The sequence below is a fragment of the Saccostrea echinata genome, unplaced genomic scaffold (genome assembly GCF_033153115.1).
Source record: "Saccostrea echinata isolate AGI-Se365-2 ecotype Australia unplaced genomic scaffold, CSIRO_AGI_Sech_v1 ptg000013l, whole genome shotgun sequence".
Taxonomy (NCBI): Eukaryota; Metazoa; Mollusca; class Bivalvia; order Ostreida; family Ostreidae; genus Saccostrea; species Saccostrea echinata.
Genome location: NW_026889762.1, coordinates 6,559,315 through 6,577,689, shown reverse-complemented (window position 1 = coordinate 6,577,689; position 18,375 = coordinate 6,559,315). Strand labels below are relative to the sequence as shown.

At 34.0% G+C, this 18,375-nt stretch overlaps 1 protein-coding gene across 1 annotated transcript; it reads right to left on the bottom strand.

Annotated features, from left to right (window-relative positions):
• Nucleotides 1–10,368: 10,368 nt before the first annotated feature.
• Nucleotides 10,369–18,106, bottom strand: LOC133186465 (uncharacterized). The gene is made up of 6 exons (XM_061321707.1): nucleotides 17,964–18,106; nucleotides 14,995–15,663; nucleotides 14,410–14,696; nucleotides 12,325–12,566; nucleotides 11,268–11,411; nucleotides 10,369–11,059 (listed from the first exon to the last, which is right to left on the bottom strand). Exons 1-6 carry the CDS (start codon nucleotides 18,101–18,103, stop codon nucleotides 10,520–10,522), a joined length of 2,022 nt encoding a protein of 673 aa, XP_061177691.1. The 5' UTR covers nucleotides 18,104–18,106; the 3' UTR covers nucleotides 10,369–10,519.
• Between the last annotated feature and the right edge of the window lie 269 nt (nucleotides 18,107–18,375).

The following is an 18,375-nucleotide window of genomic DNA, read 5'->3' as shown; positions in this document are numbered from 1 at the left end:
CATATTCACTTATATTTAACTATATCAGCAATAGAGCCCCCCCCCCCCCCGAAACACCGCAGCCCCTGGCCCTGGGGCCACAAGTTTCACAATTTTTGGAAGAAACATCATTGCTCATTATAACCATGCACTTAGTTTATCTGCTTCTTACCCATGAGCAGAGAATAAGATTTTTGAAATATTTATTTTTTTTCAATTCTTATAATCAATAATCAATCCCCCCTCCTACACCAAAACACATGACCCAAGGGACGTAAAATTCACAATTTTGAAAGAGATACCCTAAGGTTGCTCATTAGAACTCTGCATTTTTTTTTAAGGAAAAATGATTTTCAAAGATTTAATGACCGTTCACGGAAGCTCAGTCGGTAGAGCGCTCGCTCCGTGATCGGGAGGTCGTGAGTTCGAATCTCGGCTGCGACTGACATAAGTCGATAAAAAATGGGTAGCAACTGTTCCTTCGACATGCGCTCGGCACTTAGAAGTGAAAGTTGCGGGTCCTTCAGATGAGATAGACCTTAAAAACCGAGGACCCATGTCACGGCAGGCGTTGGCACGATAAAGATCCCTCACTGCTCAATGGCCCTGAATGCCAAGGTCAAAATTTAAAGCCCTTCACCGGTGTATGGTGACGTCTCTATATGTGTGAAAAATTCTCGAATGGGACATAAAACAACATACAATCAATCAATCAAAGATTTAATGCATTTTCAGTTTGTAATTAATACAGGTCAACCATAGCATCAGAATTCCTGAATCAGGGGGGCATGAAACTTAAAATGTTAAAAGATTCTCCCTGGCATCATAACCATGCACTCAGGTTTTTTTCCCTTTAAAAACAGGAGCAGAAAAAAAATATTTTCAAAGAAATTTTGCGTTTTCCTTTATAATCAAAGAGCCCATAACGAGAGCCTCTGATCCTGGGTGGTCAAAAATTTCACAAATTTGGTAAACATACTCTTAATAATTGGATTTTACAATTTTGGAAGAGGCATCCTTGCTTATTATAACCATGTATCACGTTTGTTTACTCTAAACCCATGAGCATGCATAGAAGACGATGTTGAAAGAATTAATGCATTTTTACTAAATAATTAATGCATCCACGTCTTGACACTAGAACGTATGACCCAGGAGCCATAAAATCAAAATTAAGGAAGAGGCATCCTTGACCATCATGAATAAAATTAATTTACACTTTGTTTAACATACACATTGGGTAGAGAAAATTTTCAAAAAAAAAAAAATAAAATAAAATAAAATAAAATAAATTAAAATAATAATAATAATAATAATAATAATAATAATGCACTTTATATAATATGATCTTCATTGTATATAGCCCCGTCCTAGCACCATAGCCCATTACCCTGGGTCCTTAAATTTCACAATTTTGGAAGAGGGCGTAATGCTTACTACAATCATGCCAATTGTTTTTGTTAATCTGAAACTTGAGCATCTTCTTGATATCAACTTTGGAGTACCCTTGGGTATAATCAAAAAATTAAATAAACTAGAGCCGAGCTCGTTGCAGAGCAACGAATAGGTCTTCCGTTGGAGCAGTGACCTTGAGTCAAGGTCATGCCATATTCTAAGATGATAAATAATCTTTTAAGGGACTATCAACTTGCAATGCTTCGCCAGTAGAAAGACAATAAATAATGTACACTTTCTATTTCGTGACCTTGAACTTGTCCAGATGACCTTGCGTCAAGCCATGACACACTCTGGTTATGACGCAAACCTATCTGTGTTACCGACTTGACAAGTTAACACATGTTCTTTCAGACCACACATCCAGTAAAAGCATCTTGTTCTTAGTGACGTTGAACTTGAGTCAAGGCCATGACACAGTCTGTATGATACCAACAATACCCATTCTGAGTGTTTCCAACTTGACAAGTTTACACATGTTTTTTTTTCATTTCGTTTCCATATAGTTGTAATTTATTACTTTTAACTCGCTGGCTTCAAATTTTATTGTATATATGTTTTATGTCCAATTTCGATATTGAAAAACGTCGGCATCTTTGAGTACGTGTACAAGGTGCATTACGTTACCCTATCACATCATGTTTTATAACGCAGACCATACATGCATATATAGTCAGCGTTATAGAAAAAGGTTTTAAAAAAAACCCATTTTATTCATCAAAAATCTCTGCTTAATTATCTTTGCTGATTTCTTACAGAACTAGAGTGTTCCCAGGAACGCATGTGTCGCCTGCTTTTAGCTTCATTAAAGATGTAACTAAGTCTAAAAGTTATCAGCTATTTATTTGCTAAGGCATTGAATATACATGTAGTTCATGCCAAAAAAAAAAACCCAAAACAAAACAAAACAATCCAGGGATAGTAAGACTGCGATAGAATCTAACAATCAAATAGAACTGCAAATCCTTAACCCCTGAAAGCTAAAATGGATATTAATGAAATTTGAATAAATTTATTATAAATAATTATATATAAATTATTTAAGTACGTGATTTCAACAATCCTTCGAAAGAGGCTTCAGTCTTTCATATCAGCAATTGTCAGTCTACACCATCCATTTTGGAATACCGATCCCGTTGTATTTTCATAGTATTTAAATTTCAGTTTTTGTGGTTTCTTTATTTCATACAGTGTCAAAATACATTGTCATGAGATCATAAACATGTATAACTGTTAATTATTAAACCCTGCCTCTGTAATTTCAAAAGACATAAGTTAAATTAAACCCTCCGCAGTATATTTTACAAAATAGGTCAAAGGTCAAGGTCAAGTGAACTGTAACGCTGGTATTTTTCAAAATGTTTTATGACAAACAGTGCACATTCTAAATAGCATAGACTTACCTCATAAATATCAAAAAGAAGTTGTATATCGGCATTATTGGTTATTTTGAAAAGTAGGTCAAAGGTCAAGTTCAAGGATATCTAGGTCGGAAGCCATGGAAAAATACAAAAGCCATAGTGTCAAGCTATATGTGCAAATTATCAAACCCATACCTCTTACATTTCTCGAGATATAAGGTGTGACAGACGGACGGACAGCAAGACAGACGCCAGGTAAATTGATCGCTAAGTGCTGCTCTGCTCTGCAGGCGACACAAAAATGTTTGTTTGATTGTCTGTTTGTTGTTTAACGTCCCTTGAGCTGCCAGCATTTGCCAGTGGAGGGCTGCAAATTCAGACCTATACTCGACACTCAAGGCCATTGAGCAGTGGGGGATTTTTTTCATGCCGGCACCTACTGCTAAACGGGACCTCGGTTTATACGGCCTCATCCGAAGGACCATACTCAACGTTCTGTAGTGAAATTGTTTGTTTGTTTGTGTGTTAACGTCCCCGTCGAGATTTTTCACTCATATGGAAAAACCACCACTTGCCGGTGGAGGGCTGTAAATTCGACACTCAAAGCCATTGAGCAGTGAGGGATTTTTTTCATCCCAGCACCTACTGCTACACGGGACCTCGGTTTATACGGTCTCATCCGAAGGACCAGTCTCCACGTCCCGTAGTGGAATAGTTTGTTTGTGTGTTGTTTAACGTCCCTCTCGAGATTTTTCACTCATATGGAAACGCCAAATGCAGATCTATACTCGACACTCAAGGCCATTGAGCAGTGAGGGATCTCTTTCGTCCCAGCATCTACTGCTACACGGGACCTCGGTTTATACGGTCTTATGCAAAGGACCGGTCTCCACGTCCCGCAGAGGGAGTCGAACCCACGACGTAAAGATTAACTCCTTACTCCGCGACTCTAGAGCAAACACTCAAACCACTGCGCCACGCGGGCGACGTGGTGGTATTCGAAACCACAACTACGAATCGTAGGGGTAGAAACATTTTGATAAATGTATTATCATTATGAAAATCATGTTCTGACTTAAGCCTGTAGAACGCAATTTCATTTTTTTCTGGGACGGGGCACAAACAATCAAATTTTTTTGATATCTAAGCAAAAAAAAAAATAAAAATAAAAATAAAAACATAATTGCAGGGGGGGGGGGGGGGGGGCACGACTATATAGCTTTAAGCTATATCGTGACTAAGAAGGAATAACTTGTCATTTGTCAAAGTCTTTTACCTAAACTCTTCACTTTTAATTGTCAATGACAGATTCTTGTTACAAAGTGAAAAGTATACATTTATATGTAGTACAGCTATCCATCTCATATGCATAATCTTTTTAATGAATCGTTTTATCCTAAAGGGAAAGTGAAATCTCAATCAAAATTTGTCACAAATACTGGACTCTCTGATTAATTATAATATACATGTAAAAACGGATCGTCAATTAGGACTGCAGGTTTGATAAATTCACAGCATGCATCTTCAGCCTTAATTAAAATGTTGTTTCGAAATATTACACTGTATCTATAAAAGCGTAAAATTAGAATTGACCTAAAGAATATTTTACACCACAGGGGAAATGCTTCCGTGGCACCAGAAGTTTACAATTTTGATTGACAGGTGTAGCGCCGTGCATGGATTTCATGTAACTATGTACAAATAAGAAATTAAGGGATCTAAAGAAAAAAGTTATTGTGATTGACATTGTAATTAAAACAGAGACAATTAACAGTAGTTTGGCTATGCTGGCCTTTCTGACATTTGAAGTAAAGTTTAAGAATAACTTATCATTGAAATGAAGTTGTAAAAGTGTATTATCAATTATTTTCATTTTCATCATTAGATGTGCTAATAAGTTTGTTATATTCAAGTCCATGTATATGTACTCCTTGTACATTTTTTCTTTTGAACCGCGCGTGCAAGTGTAATTAAATTATAAAAAGTTAACATACTTCTTAAATGCATGGCATTTACGTTACACAGTTCTGGACATTAGAAATAATTAAGCTTATAGTGTTGGCGATATTTTATCGTATGCTAAAAAATATGTATTACATAAAACATGTATTTTAAAAAATTCAGCACAATATAGCCTTTCAGATACTTATACATACAAAATCAGATTACATATAATATGAAATATTTTATTGAATATTATGATCTCTTCTCTGTAAACAGGTGTGTTTTGAAGAGGACATTGAAGGCGAAAAGGGGCTCGAATAGCCGCCAGTTTTTTTTTTCTTCGGAAAGCTGTACAGTTATCTTGGACGACATATCGCGTACAAGTACAGTGTGCAAAACAGCAGTGAAAATAAAAATAATGAACTCAAAGTTTAATTCTCTTCTCTCAGTTATTTTGTGAAACATAATTACCAACAAAGATATAAGTTTTTACCAGAGTGTATACAAAGCGACTTTTCAAGCGGTACATGAAAGCGTTTGACGCGTGACCAGGTACGTGTAATTGCTTTCAAAACATGCTAACTCAGACTACAGTATCAGGTAGCGCAGGTTGCTGGCCTGTCAATCAAATCAGCAGCTATTGTTTTATTTTTGTATGATTGTCGGGCGGTATGTTATCGATCTTAAGCTAGGTAGATTTTGTGGGCGTTAATGGAAAATTGGGTGTTTAATAAAAAGCACATGTACTTGTCATATGCTGGAGTTACAAAACTATAGTCGACAGAGTTTTTCACATAGCATGTTAAAAGTTGGTGTAATCATAAAGATAGCCATTTTAAAAAGAAAATAATGTAAAAGTGTTTAGCAATGCGTCTTATTGTTTTCAAAATATATCTCTTTTGAATTCTTTGTCTACAAACCTTGTGTGTCAAGTTAGAATTATCTGCAGAATTAACCACACGGAATGAATCTCCGAAATTAAACACATAATAACACATAATTGAGAAATAAATCGTTTATTAAATACATGTATGCAGTTTAAAGATTAGGATTCATGAAATCGGGGACCTTTATACGTCCTTAATAAAATGTTTTGGATTTAAATTAAATCAAATTAAGATAAGAATAAATGATTTAATTGAATGATTCGGTATGATTTAAAAAATAATTTTCCGTAAATCATTGTGTCAGCAAAATGAATATAGAACGACAATGTTTTGTGTATATATGAGCACTAATAGCTGCTTCCTCGGCTACATAATTAGGTTACATAATTGTAAACAAACTCAAAACCCGGGTATATGTGAAACGCAGTTAAATGCAGTTAAAGACTGATTTATTTTTTTCTAACTTTTTTTTTAAATTTAATAAAGTGTATGTTTCAACATTAAACGACGAAAAGATGTTTTGTTTACGAACGCAGGTCGCTGGTTCACACGCAATGGATCTCTTGTAATTTCGGCCACAATAATTTAATAAGTATATCACCAACATGACCAACATAGATAAGATGAAATAATTTGAAAGATCCGATTTGACTAAAAAAAAAAAAAAAACAATTATCCGTACATAGTTGAGTTTGCAAAATAGATTTAGAACGGCAATGCCTGTTTAGTGTATGGCCACTGATCACTGGATCTAGGTCACGCGTGATCGGGGGATGGCCGGTTACGTAATTATAAACAAAAACAAACCCCGAGACGTATTGAAAATGTGTGACTCAATAATTTGGAATGAAACCACAGAACACGTAAAAACTTATTTTAAAGTAGTATTAGTATTTATTTTGGATAGGTTTATCATTTATAGCAAGTTTATTTCAGTTATGCGCATAAAGATTTCACCTTCACTTGTCTAATGAAACTAGTTACCTGTATATGGGTCAAGCTTCTTGCTCATTTATTAAAAAAGACTCGAACAAAATAACAAGTTCACGAGATCAATAATATGTTAATAAACAACTTTTTTAGCGACAGCTATATCGAAATATTTACCGTTTTTGAGTTATAAAACGAAAACTTTCAAGGACCCTAGATCCCTAATTTAAGGGACCAGCCCCTTTTTGGAGGTGCCAAATTAAAGACCTTAAAATTGTGCACAACTTTTATTCAACATGTCTTAACAAAATATTTTTAGTTTAAAAGATACATAGGAAAATATGTGTAAATTTTCGCGCTTTTAGGCGTTCTAATTTTTTACCCCTATCTAGCGTCATTTTGAACACAGAAATCAAAAAACAAAAATAGATGTGCACAACTTCAATGCTTCTATTATTTAAATTCGGTAGAATTTCTACTCCAGCTTTTGTAGTCTCGGAGCCTTTATCCGGAAATGAAGAGTCCTAAATTTTCATTTAAAGGGAGATAACTCAAAAGTGAAAGTGGATTTTTGACATGTTTGACAGCATTCTGATAGAGTTTTGTAACGTCTATAAACCCTGCAAATTTGAGCAAAATCCGTTGAGAAATGAGCGAGATATGAGGCCTCAAAGTTGGCGTCTAGAAAGGAGAAGAAAAAAAAAAGAATAATAATCTTAACCATCAGAATCAGTAGAAGGTCTTCCGTTGTGACGGAAGACCTTAATAAATTGGCATACATGTATATCAAATGACGAGGTGTCTCAATTTTCAAGATCCATTTTTATTAAAAGAGTCTATGCTGCCCAAAAGCTTGGACTTAAATTCATCGTGTGGAATGGTTGTATTACATGTAAGTATTGAAAAATCGTATTTTTGGATTCCATTGACTTTGGAAAAAAATTAAGATTTCAAATTTTCTAAAAGCTCCCTGGAACTTTGAGGTATCCACATCTATTGCGCACCGCTTCTTGAATATGTACAAAACTCCTTAACTTTCTCCTACATTGCTGTTAATATTTTGATGAGGTGTAAAGAAGAACGTGTTATGTATCATTTTTGTAAGGATTTTATGTAAAACTTTGATCCCACATTGTTGCCCTACCCTACCCCAAGGGGTCATGACCTGCACAAATTTGAATCTACACTATGTAAAGATTGATTGATTGTATATAGTTTTACGTCCCATTCGAGAATTTTTCACTCATATAGAGACGTCACCATATACCGGTGAAGGGCTTCAAATTTTGACCTTTACTCGGCACTTACGGCCATTGAGCAGGGAGGGATCTTTATCGTGCCTACGCCTGTCGTGACCTCGGTTTCTAAGGTTTCATTCAAAGGACCCGCAACTTTCACTTCAAAGTGCCGAGCGCATGGCGAAGGAACAGTTGCTACCCATTTTTTATCGACTTAGGTCAGTCGCGGCCGAGATTCGAACTCACGACCTCCCGATCACGGAGCGAGCGCTCTACCGACTGAGCTACCATGAACGGTCCACTATGTAAAGAAGGTTTCCCATAAGTTTGTTTGGCCCAGTGGTTCTTGAGAAGATTTTTAAAATTTTCACGAATTCTTAATTATCTCTCCTTGAAAGAGGACATGACCCTTCATTTGAACAAACTTGAATCCCCTTCATCCAAGGATGCCTTGTGGCAAGTGTGGTTGAAATTAGCCCAGTGGTCTGGAGAAGAAGCTGAAAATGTGAAAAGTTTACAGATGGAAAACAGACTACAGACAAAATGTGATCAGAAAAGCTCACTTGAGCAATCAGCTCAGGTGAACTAAAAAAGGTCAAAAGTCAAGGTACACTGTAACTGATTCAAATGGTTAAAATTCAATGAAATTTGCCTTCTTTATTTTTTGGTTCCTTGCCCAACAATAATAATCATAACTCTCTGTTGATCTTTCTAAGAACAATTATTTATTGTAACAAAACACAAGTTCATATTTTAAACTGAGTAACCAAAAAATAGTGGTATATGTAGCTTAATAAAGCAAAATAAAAAAAACTGCACATTATTTTGATGTATTTCTAAATTACAAATAATATAAGCTTCTTGTTACAAAATATATTCTTTTGAAACAAAAACAAAACGATATTGTCTCTTTTCATTAAGTAAATAAAAACTATCAACAAAAATATATCAACACAACTAAAAATAAAAGGTACTCAACTGCACTTAAGGAATTTTCTCTCAGACATTGATAAATCAAATCGAAACCTCCGTGTTAAGGTGGAATTCATTATAAAAAGAATTGCAGGGAACATTAATACTGGTAAGTGGATTTTTCAAAATATTTTTCTTGACTTTTTCTCATTTTAAGTCAAGAGAATGGTAAAGCACTGACTGTTAAGAAACATGCAAAATATGACAAAATGTATGCAAACCAATGTAAAGTAAGAGGTATGTCCTCTGTGCTTTATTATTATTAGTTACCACAGAAGACAATGCTTTAAATATAAAGTACATGTATCTGTCAGTTTCGAAATGTTCTACAGAATTATATATATCACAGAGTAATTACATGTATTTGTAATTTGTTAATTTTAATAATAACAGTGAAATTTGAACAATAAATAATAAACCAGCCTAAATCAAACTCTAAAACCTTTTGACTAGCTGTCATTATATTAAATAGAACATACAAAGGTGGTTATGTCATATTCCAATGCAACTGTCTTGTAAAATGCATATTGATTGGATAATACATTGATGTTTGAGGCATTAAAATTAAATGAGAATGAAAGCTTTTGATTGTGATGTCATAACAGACCAACACAAAAACACACTGTTTTATGATATATTTCATATAACAAAATTAAACTAAATAAGAACATCAAAGAAAATGCATAAATTGCGTTTGGGAATAAATATTCCTCATTTATTTTTCCAACTGTTAATGCTGATCTAACTGTTGCAAACATACGTTTTACCAGCTTCACTCTAATGCATCACCTGTAAAACCTCAGTTTGCAACAGTGTTAAATTAGCATTTACAATTGCAAATTAACAAATGAGAAATTAGTTATTCTCTAAAATAACTTCACAGAAATTAAAAATAAATTTTACAGCAAATAAGGGTATATTATGATAGGAGGTTGGCACAACAAAAATCTTACTGAAAAATCAACATAGGCCTACATCTTTAATATGCATTTTTTTTTAAATCTTAAAATATTTTTTTTCTACCATATAAAAATGTTATGGTCAAATGTAGAGACATTTTTTTTTGTAAATATAAATGGGAAAGTACATGTAAAGAATTACATGTAACAGGAATGTTAGGGCAATAGAAAATCAGATCAATAACAGATAAACAATCATCATCATATCACTTAAACAAACCTAATGTGGTTCACTGGCTAAAAGTGGAGTCCCTTAGACAAATGTAAAGCAATAATATCAATTTACAAATTGGATGCACTTTTATTTCACATTTAGAGCAATAATAGATATTGAAGATAAATGAACACATAATATACTATAAACCAACTTTTATTCGCCTTCGAGAAATATTCGCGAGTTTCACGACATACTTTAACTCACGAATATTAATCGCCACGAACCATTTATTTTGCTTTGTATTTATAGAGATTGTTTCCTCAGCTGCGAAAATTAATCGTCGCGGATTGATTTCAAATTTACGAATTGCGAATAAAAGAAGACGCAAATAATAGTTGGTTTACAGTAACTCATTTAGGTACACATTTTTTTCTGTTATATATTACTTATAAATACTGTATATACCATAAATAAAAATAAACAGTATAATAAAGCAAACTTGTATCTAACTAAATTCTGATTCACTTATAAAACCAAATTTATGGTAATAAGATTTCTGCTCATTAAGCATCAGCCATTCATCACAACAAATCACAAAAATAAAATTGAGCAAACTTTAATATCTTATAACTAAATTTCAATTAATACTTCTCCCATTTTGAGAGAAATAAATGAGGGCAATCAAAGTGCCAATGTTAAAAGATATCATGAGCATATTAGACAAGTACTCTTCACTTCTAGATCTGGTAAATACATGGTCATCCCAACCCTGGAACCTTCCCGCAGAAAAATCAGACTCAGAGATAATTGCTGAGACAGACGGCACATCAGGCACTGGAGATTCATCAGAACCTGACGAAGACAAACCTCCTTGTGACATAGACTCAAATACCTGAGTAGGGTCGACAAATATTGACATGACCTCACTATCATGATAACTGCTGTTATTGGCAGTGACATTCTGATGGTTACTGAAAAGTTCTCCTGCTTTCACTGACATGGCACATGACTCATACAAGGAATGTGATTGGCTGTAGAGCTGCTTGGAATGTAGTGGGTGGTTTGATTGATTTAAGGAATGTGATTGGTCAGTGAACTGCTTGGAATTTAAAGGGTAATGGCCTATCTGTTGGTCAGGTGAAGTTTCTACAGAGGACTCTAAACTCATGACAGCTTCCTATAATGTCAAACATACGACCAATTAAATCTGAGAAAATACAAATTGAATCCAATACTGATGAAATAATAATAAAAATGTCATTAAAACACTTGTCTACATGTACAACCATTTAGAAGAAATTGCATTACTTTGTAAATTTTTTTGAGTTCTGCAAATACCAAAATCTGCTTTCTCATAGTATATCTTGTAAAGAACATTTGATTACCCATCCTCCTTGGTTTATGATGAATTCTGCTGCATAGTCTGAGAGGAGACGTGTTGTATAGCTGATCAAGTTACCTATCCCCCTCTGTCCGCTCTCCACAGCTCTCCAGGTAACACTCTGTCCATACACCAACAGCAACACAACCTACATATATGAAAAGTGATAGTAATTATAATCATAATTATGTATTGTACGTACTACCAAAAATCAACTTGTTTGATGAATACAACTTTAACACAGCAGATTTAAAATGGAAAGAACAAGATTTAAAATGGAAAGAACAAAGCTTTTAAGAACTTATATTAATGATTTAATGCTTTAATAAGAAAATACATATAATAAATTCTTCTTGTTGAAAGAACTGAAAGGGTATCTGATGACTGTTAATACATGTACATGTAGTACAAGTATTAATATAGAGGTAAATTATTCTATTGAATCAGAGCTTATCTTTCTACTCTCATTTAAACCAATTGAAATGAGAGTATATATAGGATCTCCCATGATTTGTAGTTGGATATGATTTTTATCCAACGAGTTGTGTGTTTTTTATCCCCGAGCCTTGGCGAGGGGATAAAAACACACAACGAGTTGGATAAAAGTCATATCCAACTACAAATCATGGGAGATTCTTTTTATCCCATGTTTAATACTTCACAACCAATGTTTTACACTGTTTTATATAGGACTCCACTTTATTTTACTTCATCGCGCTAACGCAAAAACCATTGTGACATCACAACTGTGGATTATGAAAAATTTATCCAATGAGTCATATCCACGGGATAAAGGGGTAAACATGGGATAAAGAAAGATATCTGATTCTTGCCTTCAATTAAATTTTTCCTCTAAACCTTACCAAAGAATCAAAATTTCCAGTCTTTCCTCATAAAAGTAAAATATGATAAACATTCAAAATATATGCAAGAAAATTTACCTTTTAATTTTTTTTTTTTACCTTTCAATACTACATGCAGTATGCAAAAAAAAGTGAAACTTTAAATTCTAGTACTAGGAGAGAAATATAAATTTGACCTCATTTCTAATTTTCACTTACCTGCCTCCAGCCTGGCAAATTTTGATCCACAATTTGATTGGCTGATTCCCTGAAGGTTTCATATGAAAATGTCTGTTGACCTCCAATGAACAGTCGATGAAGTGCATCCTCCAACTGAAACTCATACTTAGCACGCACCTCATCTCCAATCCTGGCTAGGACACGGGCAGCGTTGGACTGAGGGGTAAGAGGAGGGGTCAAAAGGGGGGACACAACTTCACCATTTCTCTGTTTCTGTAAAACTGAGAGTAAAATAATTTCGAAACAGTTATCAAGAAATACATTTGTCTTTGCATTTTCATGATCAGTAAAAGCATTTCTTATCAAAGAAAAAAATACACAGCATACAAATTCATAAAATACATTACACACAAACAGAAAACTAAAAGACTATGAATATATGTTCATGTTCCTCCCCTAATTCATAGGAGAGATAGAGGATATTCAATGTTTTGTAGATGAATATGGAATTTATTTCACGAGTGGGACAGGATTTTTTGATATTTTCACGAGTGCGAAGCACGAGTGAAAATATCAAAAAATCCTGTCTCACTCGTGAAATAAATTCCATATTCATCTACAAAACATTGAATTTTCTGTTTATTACATTTTCTTTGATTTACCCTTTGCCTCTGTCTTTTCTTAACATAGTGTCATAGCTAGGCTTGACGTCATAGTTGAGCGGTTGAGACGTCATAGCTTAGCAGTTGTGAGATTGAAAACATTACATAGCATACATTTTAGCAACATATTTGGGAAGAAAATTGCAGTTTTAGCTCTATCAAGATGTTTAGTTACTATCTCTAACTTATAACAGGCCAGAAATTATTTTTTACTTACTTTGATATCCTTTCACACTGTGAGAGAATATCATTTTGGATCCTTTCACACTGTGAGAGAATATCACTTTTATTCAATAAATAAATCACAGTATTTCACTGTTGAGAATGTAATGATAAGAGTTATCTTTCTTTTTTCACATTATCAACAATTTCCTTATTTAAACTTGAGAAAGATTCATCTCAATATCACACTGATTCTTCCTAATCATATTAAACATCTTTCCCTTAAATGGCTAATAAATGCATCAAAACTCTTCAAAATATTTTGAAGATAGATAAATGTATTCAAGGGAGACAAACATATACCTTGTATAAAATATTTTTGAAGGTACTGTGACCGCGCTCTTGGATGTCTGATACATAATTCGGCGGTGCACGTTCATTGGGGAATTTAGCTCAAGGGTTTGGGGAATGTTAGGAAGCACATAAGTCCAAATTTGTAGGATAACAATGATTGTTTATTAAAGTAATGGTGAAGTCCAACAACATAAAAACATAATGATGCAAGTCCTGGTCCTAACTAAAATTTAGATAAAGTTGGCCTGAATAGAAATTGAATCTTAAAAGTTTCTTAGTCTAATTCCTACATGGTTCTTAACACATCAACTCACTAGCTCTGTCACTCTAGATCTCCCTTAACTCTCTGTTTCTCAAATATAAATTTTTTAACTAATTGTAAGAAATTACTCAATGTAAATATAGCCAAAGGGCAAAACTTGTCAACTAAGTAATCTGAACAATAGAATACTCAAGTGTCATCCTTTGATGTCAGGAAGTCAAAGAAGATTTATTTAATTAATCTAACACCTAATCAGTGACCATTGCCATCAGGCAGTATGAGTATAAATGATTTACAATTGCTAAGAAAGCACTAAATATTTCTGGACATTAAGAATTAGCCAGATGTAAAATGTGTTTGTTTAGTTTCATTACTTAATTGTGAACAAATAACTTAGGATATCAAGAATTTAACAAAGTAAATGAATTTTATGAATGATATGAAAATTATTAAGAAAATCATTAAATATATTAAAGTAAGTATCAAAAGTGAAATGGGAGCCATTTCACTGGTGATAGTACTATGAAATACTCTTGTAAGATAATTGAACTTGCATTTTAGAAAAAAGCTACACCCAAATGTCTGTGGTATACCAAGCATTACATATATAGCAAAAGACCTGTATTGAAAAGCCCAGTTTGAGAAGGTCCATTTAATTACACACTGCGGATTAGCATAACTTACCATTCTCTAACTCTGACTCCAGTGAGGAGAGTTCTTCACTAAGCTCCGCCCTCATACAATTTAGAACACTCTCCTCTACAGCTGGGGAAGAATGATTGACAATATGAAGGCGGAGTTTAGATCTGTCACCGGGTATAAAATCACTGGGAGGAGTTTTAATGCTATGGCAGCTACAGCCGTCAATCTCATGAGAAGTGACAGAGTCCACATCCTCAGGGGAGGGGCCAAAGTTTTCTATAGACATACTGGAGCAGGAGTCAGCTGAAGATGAGGAAATGTCATCATTTCTAAAAAAAAAAAAAAAAAAAAAATAAGGATGTTGAGTTTACTGCTGATAACTTATGAAAATATCATAATTAATAATTAAACTGTGATTGTACATTGTGACTCCTATCTCATACAAAAGAATTATTTTTATTTTGCATCAGTATTTTGCATAATTTGCACATTTACCAGTATTTAATTAAAAAATTTCATAAGTCAAAATTTTTTAATTTCATGTCCAAGCTGCGCTCCCACAGAAAGACATTGTGAACACTACACACACAAATGTACTTTCAAACAAATCACTTGCAGTAAACATACCCATTGATTCCTCTTTGATATTCTCCAGTGTGAAAACCAATATGTGCATCCACCTCATCTATGCTTTTCTGTTGCCTTCTCATTTCTCCCTCCACAACCAATCTAACGACATCAGACAAGAGCGAATCCACAAATTCTTGAATCTCAGGTGTAATCTCGGTTAACCCATCTTCTCCTTCAGTCACTGGGACAGCAGCCTCCAAATTTTTCCAGTCCTCCAGGGTAGGTTCAAATCCTAACGATTTGGGGGTAGTGGTGGCGGTTGCTTTGTGTGATGCAAACAAAGTATCAGGGTTGAGCCAGGCATCATTTGCTGGTGACAGAATCTGCTCGGTATTGAGATCATTGGATTGAACACAAGGAGAGGGACTTTGGGACATTTCATCATCTGCTCTGTAGTCATCTAAACTCTCCTTGTCTGCTGAAGATGACTGACCTTGAAATTTATAATCCAACGTAACATTTTTCTTGAATTTTAAAGACAACTTAGGAGGTGATACAGTTTCTAAGGACCAAGATTTTCGCCTAGGGACCTGCTCCTCATTGATAGAAGATGACGATTGTTTAGCATATAGCTGACCTGCTGTTTTCTGTTTTTGTAGAGAAGATCTGTGATTGCACTGCTTGTGTAAGTCAGGGGTCACAGGCAAAGGATGACAGAATCTTCCTCTAATAAAATAAATCAATCAAATCAAATATCAGCACATCAGAGTGACAGTTTAATTCACAAAACCCAACTTAGTCCAAAAATTTAATTTCTTCTAGTATATAGTTTTTCAGGCATCATCAGGTCAAACACTATTGCATTGATAAATTTTACTGAGTCAGACAAACTGAAAAGGGAAATCTCAATTTTCCATTTCTCCAAGTTAAAAAAAAAAGAGTTATGCCCCTTTTGTGCAATGCTTATTAGATACACAATATAGATATATAAATTTCTCTTTGAAAATTGTTCCTTATGAATTATTTTTTTAAATAAATGTTTTGATTGATTGATGCCGTGCAATAAATCACCAGTCAAAAGATAAAAAGGTGAAAAGAAGTGAAACATGTATGTACTATATAGTCAAAACTACATTGTATTATAAAACAAATAAAGTGCCCCGCCACAGCATGATACGCCCGTCAAATATTGTTCAATTATCACGAACAGTTTAGAGTGCAAGAAAATCAAGTCAACCTTGATACAAGGATTTCCAAGATTTTTCTATTTCTTATAATTTTTGTTTATACATTTCATGTGGTGTAGGCATTATAACAAATATTACATAATAGATCCTCAACTGGTAGTGTTAGAGCTTGACAAATGCCCATCTGCAGCCCCCCCCCCCCCCCCCCCCTCCACACACACACACACACACACACAGTGACACACACACACATCTTTCATATTTGTGAGACATGATGCTCTGAAATTTACTAGTTGATATTTTCAAAAATTTAAATAAAAATATCATATTAAACAATATCAATTTAGTCTTAACAACTTAATCTATACCAATTAATTTAATTTTAAAATAAAAGACTGGCCATCAAATGACATATGCTATAAACTGACCAGCAGTTCTTCTGTCTAATTCCCAAAGGATACAGATAAGAACTGCTTGATCAGAGATGCTCTAACAGAAATGAATGAGACAGCTAGCCTTCCTACACTGAACTCATTAATTAATCTTTAACTGGATGCATGTCCACTCATTACTCCCAAGGGATGAATGGATCTGCGCTATCTGCTTGGTAGTGCAATTAAAATGCATATTTATGTCATTCTGAAATTAAATTTGAAAACAAAGATTTTTTTCTAATTTGTTACAAAGATTTATAAAAAGAAAAAAAATTGTAATCTTGATGCAACATTTTTAATAAGGTTTCTGCTTGACTCTTAGATTTGTAGGGACTATCTACCATGATTAAAATTTTTTTTTTAAATACTTGTTGTTTTCTTTTTTATTGGATTCAATGTCACACTGGTTTTAAGCTGCAATTCATATGGACAATGGGCATGCTAATTCCAATACCAATATCATACCCCCCCCCCCCCCCCCCCGAGTATAATTAGTTTAAATTAATTAGTTTATTATACGATATCAAATTAGTTTTAATTACTTTTCACCAAATTCATTTTAAAAGTTAGGCTAGCCCACAAAAACTATTTAATCCAACATGGCTGACTCCTCTGCCCAATTCCCAAGAGATATAGATAACACCTGCTTGATCAGAGATGCTCTACCAGTTAGCTCCTCACACTAAACTCATTAATTTCTCTCTAATTTGACATGCAATTTTCTGTTATCAAAATTCTCCTTGACCAGTGCTTGATAATTACACCCATGGGAGAGGTGGAATTTCTCTTGTAACATTATATTTGTTATAGATTGCTGTAAAGTATATAATGAAAAAAATAAGTATTTCTTGATTTTAACATCTTTGTAATAAGGATACTGCAACACTTTTACATTTTTTGGGATTGTGTAATTTAATAGTAAAAAGACAGTATTTTTAAAATTTCACTTAAATTAAAGGTCACAGTGACCTTGAAATAGGTCGCGACACACCTTCTACCTAAGATGCATAAACTGGCCAAGTTTGATGATACTAAGTCTAATAGTTTTCTAGTTATGAGCCTGACAGGATTTTTCCATATTTGGCCATAGCATCTTAATTAAAGGTCAGAGCGACCTACTTTTAGTGCGCAACACACCTTCTACCCAAGAAGTATCAGCTGACAAAGTTTGATAATCCTAGGCCTAATAGTATTAAAGTTATGAGCCGGACACGAGAAAAGCTAACAGACAGACAGACAGACGGACATGAACGCCATAACATAATACGTCCCGTCTAAAGACGGGCGTATAAAAATACTAGAGTATCAGGTAATAAACTGGATTAAAACCCACCTACAGTGTACTACACTACAATCAGTGTAACAATTTTACAAAACAATTAACTCGTTAACAAAGTGTTGTTACCTGAATAAGTCTGTGGACTGAATGGACTGTGAAGGAGAGTCGTGAGGGTTGTATCCTATAAAGTTGAGGACAATCAGCTTTGTCTCTAGATTAAAGTTTTCAGGGGAGTACGGTGGAGTAGGGGGAGATTTAGCTGCCATTTCTATCTGCAAAGTAAATTTTGAAAATTCAGATTAATACATTCAGTACATGTAAATATCTTAATGATCATCAATTTAAAACATTTTTACAAAACTATAAAAGCTGTATTTGGAACACATAATTATGATTGTGACAACTGACAAGTAAACAAGAAAGCTTATTAATTAAGTGAAAGTTAATGAATACTTCAAAAATGAAAAAAAAATTCAGATAAAAGTAATATACAGTTGTTTTACATAGTAAATACGTTTGTTAATGTGGACATCGTACT